We start from the raw sequence: 16,037 nt of genomic DNA, 5'->3' as shown, positions 1-16,037 counted from the left end.
TTTTTGACGTCAACCCAGATCCCAAGCTTCCGGTAACTTCTCGCTGGCTGCTGATTGGACGGACAAATAGTTAACTGTCAAAGTTGACAGCAGGTGGCGCTTCTTGGTCACTAAAGTCCCGTCTCTTGCTGATTCTTTCTTTCACTTATTGCATGTGGTAAGTAGACTTGTATTAAATTATTATTTAGACTTTTTTTTGTTATTTTAATAAATATTTTGAGTTTTTTTTGTTATTTTGAAAATTCAAAATTAAATTTATTTTTTTTTGACACATTTTTATGTCATCTTGATGATTTATTGATGATTGTGATTTATTTTACAGACTTTCGAGGTTATAACCTAGAAACTCAACATGGTGAGTTCAATAATTTATTTTTAATTAATTTTTAGTTTTATTTTTGATGATAATTATATTTATCGACTGTTAGAATTTTTTTTGACTTTGAGATGATTGAATTTTTATTTTTTACAGCCGCGAGAAATCAATGAAATCAAGGACTTCCTCCTTAAAGCGAGAAGGAAGGACGCTAAATGTAAATATTTAAATATAATTGACTATTTATGTTTGTAATTAATATTAATGATGATTAATTATATAAATTAATAATTACAGCTGTTAAAATAAAGAAGAATGCTGAGAATGTTAAATTCAAGGTCCGCTGTTCGAGATTTTTGTACACGTTAGTCATCACTGACAAAGAAAAGGCGGAGAAACTAAAACAGTCTCTTCCACCAGGTAATTTGGACACTAACTACTGACGTCCTGAGTAGAAAACCTAATTTATGCTTGCCTTTAATTAAGACCGGTACTGTCCTTATTGTGGTGACCTAGTACTTGATCGGAGAACCAGTACTCGAGGCTCCATGTATTTGTATATCTATATTTAGTAAAATTTAGTAAATATAGATATTGAAAGGCGTGAGTGACCGGGTACTAGTTCCCTGATCGGGCACTGGGTTTCTTACTTCACGTACACAGTCAATGTGAGAAAACTTTGTCCACGTTTTTCTCTTAAATATATCAATGACGTCCTGAGTAGAAAACCTGGATTGACAGATTTGACAAAATGACTTTTACATTTTTTATCAGCAGTCGCAGCACATAGTGGACCAGTTGGGCCGAACTAGGTCCTTAGTAAACTTAATAAGTTACTAAAAGTACTTACTTAAGTTTTCGGCCAAACACTTGCCAGATACTAAGCAACTTTTATTGTGACGTAATTTTATTTAGTATCGCGTTGCAAAATTCATTTATAAATTGTAAACAAACGTAAGCTTAAACTAAAAGATTTTATTTATTTATTTATTTTTTTTTTTATGTGAAATAAAATAATTCCTCAGGAGGATCAAAGTTTTATAACTGCTCAGTATGAGTTTTTTTTCAAATTTAAATCTCACTGATACGAGCTATAAAAAAAATATTTTAAAATTATAAAGTTGTACTGTAGGTAAACAAATACGGTGATGGCAATACGACTGGCAAAAGTCAGTAATTGTGTCCAGACGGAAACGCGCTGCACTCAGCCGCGCAGTTTATTTTTTTTACACTGAGTAACTCACTAAGTTTACTAAGGACAGTTCGGCCAAACAGGCCCATTGTCTAGGCCTGCGACGCGTTTATTTATAATTTTTATCTCCACCAAAAATTTGAGGGAACCGATACCGCGAAATTTTAAAAATTAGGAAGAGGTTTTCTACTGACGACATACGTATATATGTAATAAATAAAAAAACATAACGATACATTCGTAATTTTTTTTGCAGGTCTCCAAGTCAAAGAAGTGACTAAGAGTAAGCGCACTTGAATATAAACATTAAAAAATTTTTTTTACAAATCGATATCTTTGTAATTAATTATAAATAAGGAAATGTCAACTTCAATTAATGATAAATAAAAAATTTATCATTTAATGTTTAATAAAAAGATACCGAATCCTTAACACAGTTTTTAATTAAATTAATTCCATTAATTTATTAACCAATTAAATAATAATTATTTACTTTCTTTTATCTGTGTCGATCTAATAAATTTAATAAATTGATATGTTGAAAGTAAAATAAACAATAAATAATTAATATACAATAATAAATCGATACAATAGTATGAACAATTTATAAAAGCCAAAAAATTGCGCATCAAAATTTAATTATTAAACTTTTACTTAAAAATCTATTATGGCAAATGGCAATTCGTCTAATCAGCATTATTTAGCATTAAAAAATTTTACTACATCACAATTTTACTTATAAGTTTTTTCTTAAACTTATTTTATGACTTTTTACTCAATTAGATTTCATTCGAATCCATCGAATTATCACTGGTATCAATAAATATTTCTACATGTTGTCGTTGTCGTCAATGGATCGCAGATCTCGATGGCTGCAGATTAAATCCAGAGAACTGCCAACGACGCTCCATGTTGGCTCCAATTCCCAGTAGCTCTTGTTTAAACACCTGAGGAAAACGTTGCATCAGAGCCTCGACCTCGCTCGGCCTGATACCTGGCTCCATTTTTTGTAAATACGACCAGACGTAATCAACACTAGCTCCAAATGGATGAATATGAAGAAATGTTGCCATCAATCCTGACAATTTTTAAACCCATAATTATTACATTAATATTTATTAATGACTCATACTATCCCAAGTATTTGAATTTTACAAATAATTCAAAAATTTTTTTTAACGACTTTGCTGTTGATGAAAGTTCTACTACAGGTAATCATAAAAAACTAGTGTGTAACTCAGGACGAAAGACAATTTCAAATTCTAGGTAATGTCACCCAACTTCACCCTGGTATAAAATCATTTTGTTTCATCCCTCGTCACACAATATATTATTAGTTACTTAAAAATCTCTATCAAAAAAATCTATGTGGGATTGTATGGAAACTCATGGGAATCCATATAGGAAAGAATGGATTTTATAAGAATCCATGGGTTTCTAGATTTCCATACAGTAACTTGACATAGGAAACTGTATCTAAATTCCCATTTGAAAAATCTTTATAGGAAATTGTGAGTTTTGGGATTCCCATGCAGGAAACTCACACAGGAAACTGGAGACCTGGATTTTCATAGGAACCCATGTGAGAATGCAAATAGAAATCTAGGCTGGATTCCCATGAGGATTTTTTTTATAAGGTAAGCTCTCCATTAAACAAAAATTGAACATTTGAAAGCTGATCAGAATTTCCCTCCATCCTAATCAAGTAATTTGAAGTTAAAAATAACCAAAAAATTTTTGAATTATTCAACTTGCACACTTCTAATCCCATTATTTTTACCAATTAATTTAGCGTCTTTTTGAGTAATTTGAACACAACCAGGTATAGCTGCGACAAGTGGTCTAGGAGTCCGCGGTTCCTCACTCACTACTACTGAATCGTCATCTTTATCCAGAGTTATTACTTCATTTTCAGTCGGCGAATTGCTATCTCCCCCAGAAGCGTTTAATTTAACTGTCAAATCTTTTATTTTTTGGTCATCTTGTATCTGCTGCTTCTGCGACTGCAGTAACTGCTCCTGCATACCTTTCAATGTTTGTTGCAACATTTTTATTTGCTTGTCTTTGGCGTCAATTTCGATTTTATTCTCTGACTTCAATAAATCAACCTGGGGTAAAACAAAAAATTATTTACAGCTCTCACTACTCCAATAATTTATCAGTACCTCATTTTTGTAAGCCTCAAGCTGGCACCTGAGACTCTCAGACTCTTCTTTGAACGCGTGAACTCTTTCATCTCCCTCAGTCTCACTTCCCACCTGGGCCCTGACTTTTTTTCTCTGCGGCTCTTCCTCCGAATCTGACACTTCCATCTCTCCCTCGCCGACTCCCGTGACGACGGCTTCTTCCAACTGGACAGCTTTGATCTCCTGTTCATTTAAATACAAAAACTAAATAATTTTTTTTAACCATCCTCGAAAAATATCCATTGAGTTTATGGTGAATGAGGATAAAAAAATTTTCATTAAACATTTAATTGATATAAAAAATTGATGGTAACTTCATGCAATGTGACACTGAGTAAGTTTATTTCCCAGTAGTGATCGCGTATTTATAGACGGGTATAATAGTAATAGTACTGTCTACATCTCCCGCCACCTTTTTTTATTTTTAAATATTAATACGATTATTAATTTATACAAAGCCAAGCATTTAAATTTTTCTATTGTTAAAGTATCAGTAGAGTAGAGTAGCAACATCAGCAACAACAAAACCGTAACTTGAAGACTAATTATCAGCTGGATTTTGTTTTCTTTTTTTATTAAACTCCGCTGCAGTCCGTGCTCTTATCTGGTGTAATTGTGATGACGTTAATTAAAACAAGCAGTTTAATTAATTAATTAATACTTATTTGATAATCCGCTCGACAACAAGTCGCGGGTGTTGTAGAGTGTATTTACTTAGTGATAAATAATTAACTGATGATTTAATCCTGGGGTTCGACTCTTGATAACTTACCTGTCGTCCAATTACTCATAATTTTAAAATCCAAATTACTTACATCGTTGGATGCATCTGTTTGACATATGGGGATAATAGGGGAGGCGCTACCCTTCCGGTTTTATTTACTTTGATATTTAAAAAAACTCTTTTTTTGTTTTCGCTTTAAAAACAACGGAAGGTGCGATTTATACATACCGATGACTGTTTCTTCCACATCTCGATGTTCTTGCGCTGGGCCTTGGTGAAGTGATCCCATACTTTCTTATGGCTTGCGGCGGTGAACACACGTTCTATTTGACTGACTGTTGTCGATCGACGCGGATGTTGCATGTCGCATACAAAAAAAAAACACAACAAATCCTCTGTTGTACCCAGCGTTAAATTCAGCTCACAGTTTTTTTTATTATTTTTCTCAGGATCTCTCTCTTTTTTCTTTGCGCTAATTTTTATTCACTTTATTCTATAGGGACCTGTATCTTTATAATTATACAATATATATATTCATATATTTATTTTACATCTGCGGTAATTGCGGCAGCTTTTATTCCTCGGTTCGTTTGGATTTAATTAGAGCTTGACATTCCGTATATAATTTTTTTTTAGTACAAGATAAAGATGGCAATTCATTAATTTTGGAGAAGAAAAGGGTAAAATGGGGCGTTATTACAAAATAAAAATTTTTACTCTGGGACAAAATGAGCTGCAGAAAAAATTTTACAAAATTTTTTAAATGGCTCGAATTACCCCATGTCCATGTTGCCTCTGGTTGAAAAAATTATGGACCTATTTTCCCCCACTCACAATTTTAAATGAATTTTAATTACTAATTAATTTTTATTTGAAATTTATAAATTTTTTTTCAAAAAATTGATTTAATTTTTAGAAAAAAAGTTCAGACGTAATTTTTTTTTTTTTTTCAATATCGAGTTTTTAAAAATTTTATTTCATTTAAATCTGCATTGTAACAAAATTATGAGTAAAATTAGCAGACGTCAGAAAAATTTTAAATTTCAAATAAATATAATTTAGATACCAAAATTATCTTGACAAAAAAAATTGACTACCCAACACCTTCCAATCCTTAGCATCGCCAAGCATGCAGTAATTTTACATGTAATTATACAGTAATTAATTAATACCCCTCTAGAAAATTATTTAAAAAACAATAAATAAAAAAAGAGAGAGACAGAGAAGTAAAAAGTACAATTGACGTGTCTACGGATAAATAATAATAATGATAGTAATAATAATAATAATAAATAGTAGACACATCAATGAAGGAGACACTTGACAAGGAGCAATGCGTAATTATATTAAATATTAATAATAATTAATTAAATAAAATTAAATATAGAGCCGGATTGTTTCATTTTTATTTTTAAAATTTAAAGACTTACCCGGTGGAGAATAAAACGCGGCGGATAATATTTGCGTACGTTATTAGTACACTTTACTATGCTAGGATTGTAGTCAGCGGTGAAACAGCAAGAGAGAGACAGATATAAATGTTAATTATTATTATTAAATACGTACATTGTATAAGTAATCCTTGCATTCTGCCTTTCATCAGCTCTTTTGCTCGCTGTAACTCTTCTTCGTATGATGACTTTTCACTCAGCAGTCTTCTCACGTGGGAATTCGTTGACTGGATCATTGAGTAAAATGTATTTGAATTTCTTTTTGTGCAGTCTCCGCGTTCGAGCCATGTTACGACGATCTAAATATATATTATTATTAGTACTTCATTTTTTGCTTCGATGAAAAGTTGAATATTTTTATTTAATTAGTAAGCAATTAAAATTTTATTGTGTCATGAAAAATAATTTTTGGGTAACGAGATTTAAAATTAATCCTGACTATTTTTAAAATTCATCACATAAAATTTCAATATCAATAAATTATTTATTTTTTATCGGGTTCCTCATTAAATTTCCTTTAAAATGACCTATAATAATGCTTACTTCCTTTAATAATTACTGAGTATATTGTATTTGAAGTGATAGTTGCAGAGGGAAAGTTTGAAATTATATGTTACAGAAGTTAGCCGACGTTTAATTACTTTTGGATTTCTCCAAAACGTTAAATTATGAAAAAAAAATTATTTTGAAAAATTGCACATATAGTTTTATAAATTTTCTACATGTGCATATTTTTTTTTTAATTATTTAAAAAAAATTGAAAAATTTTTAATCGACTACTCCAAAATCATGAAATTATCCGTAAAAGTTACCAGGACATCAGTTACAAGTAGCCAGATATTAATAAATATATGAGAATATATATATATTTTTTGTTTAAAAGTATAACAAACCTGTACAGCTTTCATAAAAGTGTCGTCTTGTTTTATTTTTTCGCAAATATTCGAAGCTTCATAATCAGTATAATGAACAACTGGTGGTGGACTAGAAGGTTGTCTTTGTCGTTCCTTTTCGACCCTCTCCCGATGTCTCTGCTCCCTTTGCAACTGTCTTTGCTTGCACTCCCACTCATACTGATCATCCCTCGCATAAATATGAGCAAAGTCCACATACAGCCTTCCGGTATTCGCCGAATCAACATTGGATCCAATTCTGATGCGGTAACCCGACAAGTAAATGGCTGCATCTACACTAGTCTCACTGGCGAATCTAATGTGGCAAAAATTTTTCTTGGACAACCTGAGAGTCGTTATTTCTCCACACCGTTCAAATATTTCTTGAATAATACCATCGGTTATATTTTCAGGCAGACCACCAACGAAAACTGTCCGACATCCTGGAGGTTTTTCACGAGTAGTTCGTTCCGGAGTGTTGGGGTTCGGTGGAAAGAGCGTACAGCTCTTGCAGTGAATTATTTCTTTGGTAACTGGATTGCTGGTGGTGCTGCCGGAATTGTTATTTGTATTCTGATGACTAGGAGCTGGAGTAGGAGCTTGAAGACTAGCAGCAGCTGCTGCAGCAGCGGCATTCATCATCTGCTGCGCAGTATCGTTCATAATCTGCTCAGTTCCCAGCATCTGAGCACTCAGCATAGCACCCTCGTGAGGATGAGGCATCAACCCTAGACCCATAGGTCCGTAGCCATGGTGATGATGCGTGTGGCTCATATGAGGCCCCAGAGTCATTTCACCGAGCATCGCGCTCATTGGAGGACCTATGGGAGCCATTCCCATCATCTGGTAGCCCACGCCCATACTCCAAACACTTGGACTAGTAGCAACCGTTTCAATCTGGGTCTGAATACTCGAACTCGTTGTCACTGGTGTGTTCGTTGATTGCACTTGATTATTTCCCGAACTAGATCTTTCCTCGAGTCTTCTTTCGTCTCTCCTGTCTCTGTCACTCCTCTCGTCCCTTCTGTCCCGGTCTCTGTCACGATCACGACGATCAACTCTATCATTCCTCGACCTTCTGCCATTGTCACGACTGTCCCTCGCATCTCTATTCTCACTGCCGTTTATTCCACGCCTGGGTTCATTTTTACTGGTATCAGTTCTCCGCTCCGTCGACTCCTCAGTACTTTCGCGGATCGGAGGCGGCTGGTTCTTTTTGGTGCTAAACTCAAGTGGAGAATCATTCATACCTGGCAGAGGTGGTAACGGTGGTGGCAGAGCTGGAAAACCCTGACCAAGTTCCATAAATCCTTGATGTCCTGCTGCTAATCCCAGACCCATTGGCCCCATTCCTGCGATATTTAACCACATTACTAACGCGTACTTAGTCTATTACTAGTTACTATAACATTTAAGCCTTTAAATAGCTATTATTAACATAGAATATAAATAGATCAAGAATCCCAGACAACTCACCGATTGGAGGAATTCCTGCTGATGGTATCCCAGGAAAATTGTACGCCATTTTTAATTCTCAAGCTCTCAAATAAACTATTTGTGTATTGATATCTATAGATTTAGTCCTCACATTTATTTTTTATGTGTCCGCTGGGTATTTTATTGCTCTAAATGTCGCTGATAAATTTGCTGATGGATGATATTATGTATGACATTGTTTTTAGTTATATAATAAATTAATTCGTGATGTTTCTGTTAAACTCTACCCCCCAGTGTGAGCTCACAGCGACTACGACGACAACAATGATGTGTTTTATATATATGACATATAACACATGATGTATATATGTATATAAATATATATATGTATATATTTATCGGCAATATGGCAGTCTTGTTATTTGGATAAATTTTTACTGGCGGGTTCACTGAAATTGAAAATATTAAGAGAGATTATTATATATTTAGATTTATAAATATATATGGAAGTATATATATTGTATTATTATTATTGTTTAAATATACTAAGATGAAAATAAATCAGAACTTGTCCATTTATGGGAATAAAGTTATACTTGTTCCGTATGAAAAAAAATATGTGGAGAGGTATATTTATTATTGATATATTTTATATATTTTTTAGAGTGATGTTTTATTGGTAATTTATTTTTTTAATTGTTATTTGCTGAGATTATTTAATTATTGTATGTTTATAACCTTAAAAGGCTTGTCCGTTTTGAAAGAAGATTCAAATAATTTCGCGGGAAAATTTCAAATGAAAATTTTAAATAGACAACTTATATTCAAAATTAATGTATGAAAAATAATTTTAAAAAATAAACTTTGTTTGAAAATACAATTTTGGGTGGCGGGAAAATTTAAACTCGGGTAGGGATTTGTGGGAATTAAATTTAAAAAAGTTTAAAGTTTTAATGTTTAATTTTTTTTTAGATACCACGAGTGGATGAAGTCGGAAGAACTTCAAGAGTTAACTGGCTCTGAGCCTTTGACAATTGAAGAAGAGTACGAGATGCAAGAATCTTGGATGAATGATGAAAAAAGTATGGAAATAATAGAAATTATTGCTGAGATTGATGAACAAATGAATTTAACAAATTAGTTCTTAGAACAAGTAGTAGAACTAGATCCCTATTACGAAAATCCATATGGAAATCCAGTCTAGATTCCTATGTGAGTTCGCACATGGCATTTTCGGATGAATTTTCTTATGGTTTCCTATCAGAATATTAATCTGTTCTTTATCCCAGATTCTATAGATAGTATTTACATAGAAACCCAAATTCCTATGGGAATTTTCTACAGAGACATCCATACATCCATGTTCTTATATGGGAACCCAGGTATCTAATTTCTTATGTGGATTTCCTAAATGGGAACCCAGGTGGTTCCTACTTAAAAAGCTAGATATTGAAAGTTTTCTATAGATTCTTATATAAATCCATATTTTTTTGTATAGATTCCTATGAGTTCCCATATAAATTAATTTATCGTATTAATATTTTTCATAAGAAAATTGAAAAATTATTCAAATTCATAAAATATCAAATTATTTTCAGAGTGTACATTTATTATTTTGAATCGAAAGCGTTACGATGACACAAGAGACTCAATATACTCAATGATTGGAGACACTAATTTATATCTTAATGATATCGATGAGCCTCGCACAGCCGAATGTGAAATAATGATCGCTGAAGAGTATGCCAGAGGCCAGAAAATGGGATGGAACGCCATGATCCTCATGCTACGATACGGTACAATTGTTAATTAACTATAAACTATTACCCAACGTATTCACCAAATTATTTAGTTATTAATTTCTGTTAATCACTTTCCAGGTATTGAGGCGCTAAATATAAATAAGTACCGTGCGAAAATAAAAATAAATAATGACAGCAGTATTAAAATGTTCAGCAAGCTGAAATTTAAAGAGGTAATTAGTAAATTTATATAATTATTTAAATTTTAATTATCTATTATTAATTTTCAGGTCAGCAGGAGCGAAGTATTTGGAGAAATTACATTCGAACGTGATGTAAATCCTCATTGGAAAGAGTTTTTGATGCAAAAATCGATATGTTGATAAATTATTTAACCAACTACCCCATAAAAATCTATATGGGAATCCAGCATAGATTCCTATGTGGGTTTCCACGACGTTTTCTGATGGATTCCCATAAGAATCCAGCATAGACCCAGATATTAATTCTCACATGGGTTTCTATGGGGGTCCGCACTATGCTAAATCCATATGGGAATTTCGTAGAAATTAGGAATTAGGAAAATTTAAAAAAATCGTCACGTTATCGATACAAACCCCATAAAAAGCGTATGTATTTAGTCATACTACATGGCGTTTTCAGATGGGTTATATGGTTTCCTATAGGAATTTTTATCTGTTCCTTTATTCATATACGCGCCCCTGTCAAAAAATCCATATGGGATTGCATGGGTATCCATAGAAATATTGTAGTGTATGGATTTATAGTCCATGGGTATCTGGATTCCCATATAAGAACTTGACATACAAATTTAGATAAATGGATTTATTTTTGGTAAACTCCCATAGGAATCTGGGTTTGTATATAAGTAATTTCTATAGAATCCAGGGTATTTTAATTTCTATGTCTATCGTCTATTGATATGCATATATGAATAAAAGAAGATTAATATTCCTATAGGAAACCATAAAGAAATTCATCCGAAAACGGTATGTGGGAATCTATATAAAAATTTAGGCTGGATTTCCATAAGGATTTTATTAAAACTATTTTTATTTTCTACAAAGATGTAATACTTCTTGAGTTAATTAATAAATCAATAATTTTTTAAAAATACTGATATAAAGAGCGTCAATTAATCTGTTAATTGTCTAATATTAAGCCGCTCTCCAGTAGATGATAGACATAAAAATCCAGATATCTCGGATTCTATAAAAATTTCCCATAAAGAAACCGATATATCCAAGTTCCCTATGGGAATCCAAGTATCTAAAGTTGCCTTACGGGAATCCAGGAACCCATGACTTTCTACATGGATTCATATATAAATTCATACACTTCTATTTGAATTCCTATGGATTCTTACATAATTTCATACTTTCCTACATAGATTCTTATGAGTTCCCATGGATTTTTCTGACAGGGTACCAAGTTAATTTTTTTAGTAATGAACTAAAAGTAATAAAAATTTAATTTGACAGGATCTAGGATTGTGTGCTTTTAAGTAAAAGTGTCAAGTCGATGCGCGAGAACCTGTAAATATTCTCAGGATCAAGTATTTCTTGCGCATCATGTCATGTATCATGTTTGGTTACATTGGTAGTTGTATGCGTGGCAATTAAATTAAATTGATCAACATCATAACTGATTCTGATTTAAATTCAGTCGCCTTGAGCGTTTGATACCGTTAGCACCAACACGAGGATTGCGCAATTTAAATTATTCAATTTTCCGCGTAAAATATAAATTGAAAAATATATTAATTAGTAAATATAAAAAATATATTTTTATATTTAAATTTACTTGTGTATAAAAAATTATAAATTTGTATTTCATATGATTTATATTTGAATTTTATTACGGACATGTGACCCTCATGTTAAATTTTTAAACTGATGAATCGTAATTGAACGTAAGTGAGTGTAATAAAAATAATAAATTACTTGGTAATTTAAATATATGACTGAGTTGTTTTATTGTGATGTGATGACTTAAACTCCTATACATTTTAAATAATTTTTATAAAAAAATTTATCTGAAGAATATAACTTATGTAGTTTCTAAGTTAACTGTTTATTTTATTGTCATATTTTAGGCTGACGCAATGCGGTAGAAATAATGCGGACACACACCTTTATTTAGTACTGATACCACCTGTTGCGACAATCATTTTTTTTAGTTGATATTGTTACAGGTATTTAAATTCTACAATATATATGCAAGTAATTTTTTTGACCACGTGAATCTCACGGGTGAAAAAAAAAATTAAGGAATCATTCTGGTTTACAAGTTCAAAAAAACATGATACTGGTTAGCTGACGTCTAATAATTTGAAATTTTTTTTTTTAAAACGACAAATTATTTAAAAAATTGCACGTATAGTTTTTTTAATTTTCTACATATGCATTTTTTAATTTTAATTTTTTTTTTAAATTGACTTGTTAAAAAAAATCAAAAAATTGTCAATCGTCTGTTAACTTCAGCATCAAAAAAACTGATACTTGTCTACTTCTTTTTTACCAATTTATTATAAAATACTGGTTAGCCGACGTCTGATAATTTTTGAATTTTTATAAAAGCAATAAGTTATAAAAAAAAATTTTTTAAAATGCACCTGTAGCTTTTTTAATTTTCTACACAACAAATGTTATTTCGTTGTGTTGACTAAGATGGATTTGTTATCTTAACAAACAACTACATAATCTTGACGTTTGTTAAGATAACAAAGTTTTTTTTTTTTTCAAAACAAAAAATATTAGATTGGATGTGACTGCAACTTTCGCGCATTTTATGGATATTAATATTTATTAGTAAATAATAAAATGCCGGAAATTTTAAATTTGAAAAAGGTTTTTTATTTCGTGTTTTTGGCAAAAAAAAAGAGCAAAAATTCAAATTTCAATGCGATTTTATAATACGCTGGCTATTTATGTATAGAATATATATGGAATTTTAGGAAGATCGATTCAGTTCCGGAAAAATCGCCAGCCGAAAGAAAGTTTTGAGAAAAAGGCGTTTAAAGTTTTTGTTTTAATAATAGTTTTTGAAATAGTATATTGTGTAACAAGGGATGAAACGAATCAGTTTCAGATCAGTGTGAAGTTAGCCGACATCACCCGCATTTGCTGATATTAACTCGCGGCATTGGATTGAAATTCGCTCCTTTCAACTGATTATAGAGACACTGAAACTTCAAGTTTCGCCACTGATATGAAAATTTTTTACCCAATACTCTTAGATCCATAAACTTTTAAAAAATGTCAAAAAATGGATTTTTTCCAAATTTATAAACCAGAATGATCCTTTAATAATTTAAAAAAATGTCAAATAAATATAGAAAGCATTATTTTATTTCCAGACACCTGTTATTAATTAATTATTAATTATCTGATTTATTACCACATAAATAATAAAGATGTCACTATCAAAAGTTAAATCTGCTTTGATTAAAATTCGTCCCTTATTTTTCAATTCTGTTGCTTATGGATCATTTTATACCGGCGCTGAATTTTTGCAGCAGACATACAATAATAATCAGAAAGAAAAAGCTGTAAGTAAAAATAAATATTTAATATTTCTGTACACAGTTCGCGTTATTGTAAAAATAAAAAAAATTTTTTTTTAAAAACAGGCGGCAGCTTTGAATAAAAACCAACCTGCTCATACAAATAGACTCTTTCCAGATAAATTCAAATTAGAAGATTATAATCTACCAGTTCTCCAGCGGTATCTTACTTACGGATACTTTCTCGCTGGACCAATTCTCCATGGATGGTAAAATGAAATAAAAACCTATAAAATATAAATATAAATATCTCGAATGATGCATGGATCCATTTGTTTGCCATTTAATATTTAATCAGCACTAATTGCTTCATCAGCCTCGATATCATTTATTTTAAGTCTAAAATAAATTTCTTACTTTTTCTTTTTTTTTTTTTGAAAAAATGCAAGCCCTTGTCTCATTCTAGAGATTCATTGGAATAAAAAGTTTAATACGTAATGAAACAAGAGGACAAGAGTATTATCTGGAGCAGTATGCTGTTGCTGGCTCCTCTCCTCGTAAAGTCTGTTTATCTGGTGAGATGGGTAATTAACCTGTTGGCTCTATTTTTTATTAATACTTACCTATAAATTTTTCATCACCACGCCGGCTTACTTATGCACGTTTTTTTTTTTACCGCAATCCCTTACTGCACTAGTCCATCTACAATAATTTTCTTTATTTGACTTTCGCGCCACTAATCAGTGACGCGATTTATTTTCTTAATTAATTTTTTATTTAAATAATTATTTATTTACCGTAGGTATTCTTGGTTGGATAAAATGTTCACGGGAAAAACTCCTAAAATAGTTGTTACTAAATTATTATGCGATCAATTTGTACTGACACCTCCATTAATTGTTTTATTTTTTACAAGTAAGTAATTAATTAATTAATTAGTTAATTTACTTACTAATGGACTAATTCAATTTTTTAATTAAAGGTATGAGTTTAATGGAAGGAAAAAGTAAAGAAAATCTTTTAGATGAATGCAATGCCAAGTTTGTTAAAACATTTGCGGTAAATTTTATTAAATTTTAATTAGTATCAAACTCCATTAACTCGGAACTTCCCTTAAATCTTGACCCCCACTATGACCTGCACTGTCTCCCACTTAATGATATACTTTTGTATATTTACATGTGCATATGTTAGATAGATGTAAGAGCGCATGTGCTATAGATTACACTTTAAGGAAGAAGGGGCATCTGCCAACTCAGAAATTTCAAGAAATTTCCGCTCCTCCGGGGAATAACTGTCCGAGTTAATGGAGTTTGGCTGTGAAAAAAAAATTATTTCATGATACGAGCATTGAAACTTGAAAATTACGTTTCATACAGCTAGTAGAAGATAATTTCAGTCTAATGCCGCGAATGCGTAAATTGTAGTAGTATTTATAGTTTCTGTTTAATTACAATTTACGCTTACACTAGTAGTTGGTTTTCAATTAAGTTTCTGGCTGTTGATGAAACTTTAAGTTCCAATGCTGGTAATCATAAAAAACTAGTGTGTAACTCAGAATGAAACACGATTTCAGACTGCGGATGTCAGCCCATCACTCTGTTCTGAAATCGTTTTGTTTCATCCCTAGTTACACAATCTACTATTTATTGATAAATAAACTATTTTATTTGTTTTTTTAGACGTCATGCATTTATTGGTTACCGGTACAATTCGTAAACTTTTTAGTTATACCACCAGCATTCCGCGTTTTGTATGTAAGTGTGGCTTCATTCTGCTGGGTGAATATTCTCTGTCACTTAAAACGTACGCCTGTACCTGCTCTTGAATTAAAAACGTAAATAATATGTTAAATAAATGTTTTATTATATTTGTTATAAGCCATTGAATATAAATAATTAATGTTTTTTTTATGCACTAAATAAAACAGTATTTCAATACTCTTAACAATTGGCTTTTTTTTATTATTAATTATTTACTATTTAATTACACAATAATTTTTTTTGTTTTTTTGTTTTTACAGTAACAATTAAATCATGCTCACAAAGAAGCATTCACCGTCACATTTTAAGTCTCTCTCTCTCGTCCTCTCAATATTTAAAACTTTTTTTTATTATAATGTAAAAAACCCAATTATTGACATTTATTTAATTATATTTACCCTGATTAAAAACTCTGTTATTATGGAGACTTTTCGAGGTGACTCGTCTCTCCCCACTACCACTGGCTTATTTTTCAATATTTTTTTACGAAAATTTAGCAGAATATTCTTGGAATGATGCTTAATAATGTCACGAAATTCAAAAATTTTAAAAACGAAGGTACTCTGAAAAAAAAAATCACAAAAATGTTTTGTATCTCAGACCTCTTTCCTCTCATTCTGTTTAGAATTCTCCAATAAGATTGTCGGAGTTTTTAATCAGGGTATTAATAAAATATTAAAAATAATTAATTAAATCAGTAAAAGCATAAGACGAGAAATTAAAAAGTATTTAATTATTAATATTAAATATAATAATAAATAAATTATAATATCTAATGTTCTTAGTGTCAATAATTGGGACTTAAAC

The 16,037-nt window shown here is 31.2% G+C and overlaps 3 protein-coding genes and 1 long non-coding RNA gene across 9 annotated transcripts; 2 read left to right on the top strand and 2 right to left on the bottom strand.

Annotated features, from left to right (window-relative positions):
• The first annotated feature begins 86 nt into the window (after window positions 1-86).
• LOC103579380 (60S ribosomal protein L38) lies at window positions 87-1,940 on the top strand. Its single transcript, XM_008560757.2, has 5 exons — window positions 87-157; window positions 323-355; window positions 473-533; window positions 614-736; window positions 1,765-1,940. Exons 2-5 carry the CDS (start codon window positions 353-355, stop codon window positions 1,803-1,805), a joined length of 228 nt encoding a protein of 75 aa, XP_008558979.1. The 5' UTR covers window positions 87-157; window positions 323-352; the 3' UTR covers window positions 1,806-1,940.
• A 97-nt stretch (window positions 1,941-2,037) lies between these two features.
• Window positions 2,038-8,330, bottom strand: LOC103579381 (ecto-NOX disulfide-thiol exchanger 2). Of its 2 annotated transcripts, none has more exons than XM_008560758.3 (7): window positions 8,239-8,330; window positions 6,763-8,114; window positions 5,985-6,168; window positions 4,647-4,753; window positions 3,674-3,898; window positions 3,289-3,616; window positions 2,038-2,586 (listed from the first exon to the last, which is right to left on the bottom strand). In XM_008560758.3, exons 1-7 carry the CDS (start codon window positions 8,285-8,287, stop codon window positions 2,357-2,359), a joined length of 2,475 nt encoding a protein of 824 aa, XP_008558980.1. In that variant the 5' UTR covers window positions 8,288-8,330; the 3' UTR covers window positions 2,038-2,356. The 2 variants fall into 2 exon arrangements, with proteins under 2 accessions (XP_008558980.1, XP_008558981.1); XM_008560759.3 differs by having other exon boundaries at window positions 3,674-3,877.
• LOC103579532 (PXMP2/4 family protein 4) lies at window positions 2,494-16,014 on the top strand. Of its 5 annotated transcripts, none has more exons than XR_008403777.1 (7): window positions 2,494-2,774; window positions 3,014-3,145; window positions 9,172-9,281; window positions 9,798-9,995; window positions 10,080-10,174; window positions 10,232-11,874; window positions 12,058-12,150. XR_008403777.1 is itself a non-coding variant. In XM_053739644.1 (7 exons), the coding sequence occupies exons 3-7, from the start codon at window positions 13,378-13,380 to the stop codon at window positions 15,306-15,308; spliced, it is 627 nt and encodes a 208-aa protein (XP_053595619.1). In that variant the 5' UTR covers window positions 10,329-11,874; window positions 12,058-12,156; window positions 13,321-13,377; the 3' UTR covers window positions 15,309-16,014. The 5 variants fall into 5 exon arrangements, 1 of the variants encoding a protein (XP_053595619.1); XM_053739644.1 differs by lacking the exons at window positions 2,494-2,774; window positions 3,014-3,145; window positions 9,172-9,281; window positions 9,798-9,995; window positions 10,080-10,174 and adding exons at window positions 13,321-13,512; window positions 13,594-13,736; window positions 14,270-14,382; window positions 14,450-14,526; window positions 15,150-16,014 and having other exon boundaries at window positions 10,329-11,874; window positions 12,058-12,156; XR_008403776.1 differs by having other exon boundaries at window positions 2,494-3,145.
• On the bottom strand, window positions 14,060-14,508 carry LOC128667864 (uncharacterized). Its single transcript, XR_008403779.1, has 3 exons — window positions 14,420-14,508; window positions 14,265-14,307; window positions 14,060-14,169 (listed from the first exon to the last, which is right to left on the bottom strand). It is a non-coding gene; the product is annotated as an uncharacterized LOC128667864 (long non-coding RNA).
• Window positions 16,015-16,037: the final 23 nt, after the last annotated feature.

Source organism: Microplitis demolitor, chromosome 5 (assembly GCF_026212275.2).
Source record: "Microplitis demolitor isolate Queensland-Clemson2020A chromosome 5, iyMicDemo2.1a, whole genome shotgun sequence".
Taxonomy (NCBI): Eukaryota; Metazoa; Arthropoda; class Insecta; order Hymenoptera; family Braconidae; genus Microplitis; species Microplitis demolitor.
The sequence above is the reverse complement of the archived record's forward strand: the minus strand, read 5'-3'. Positions and strand labels throughout refer to the sequence as shown.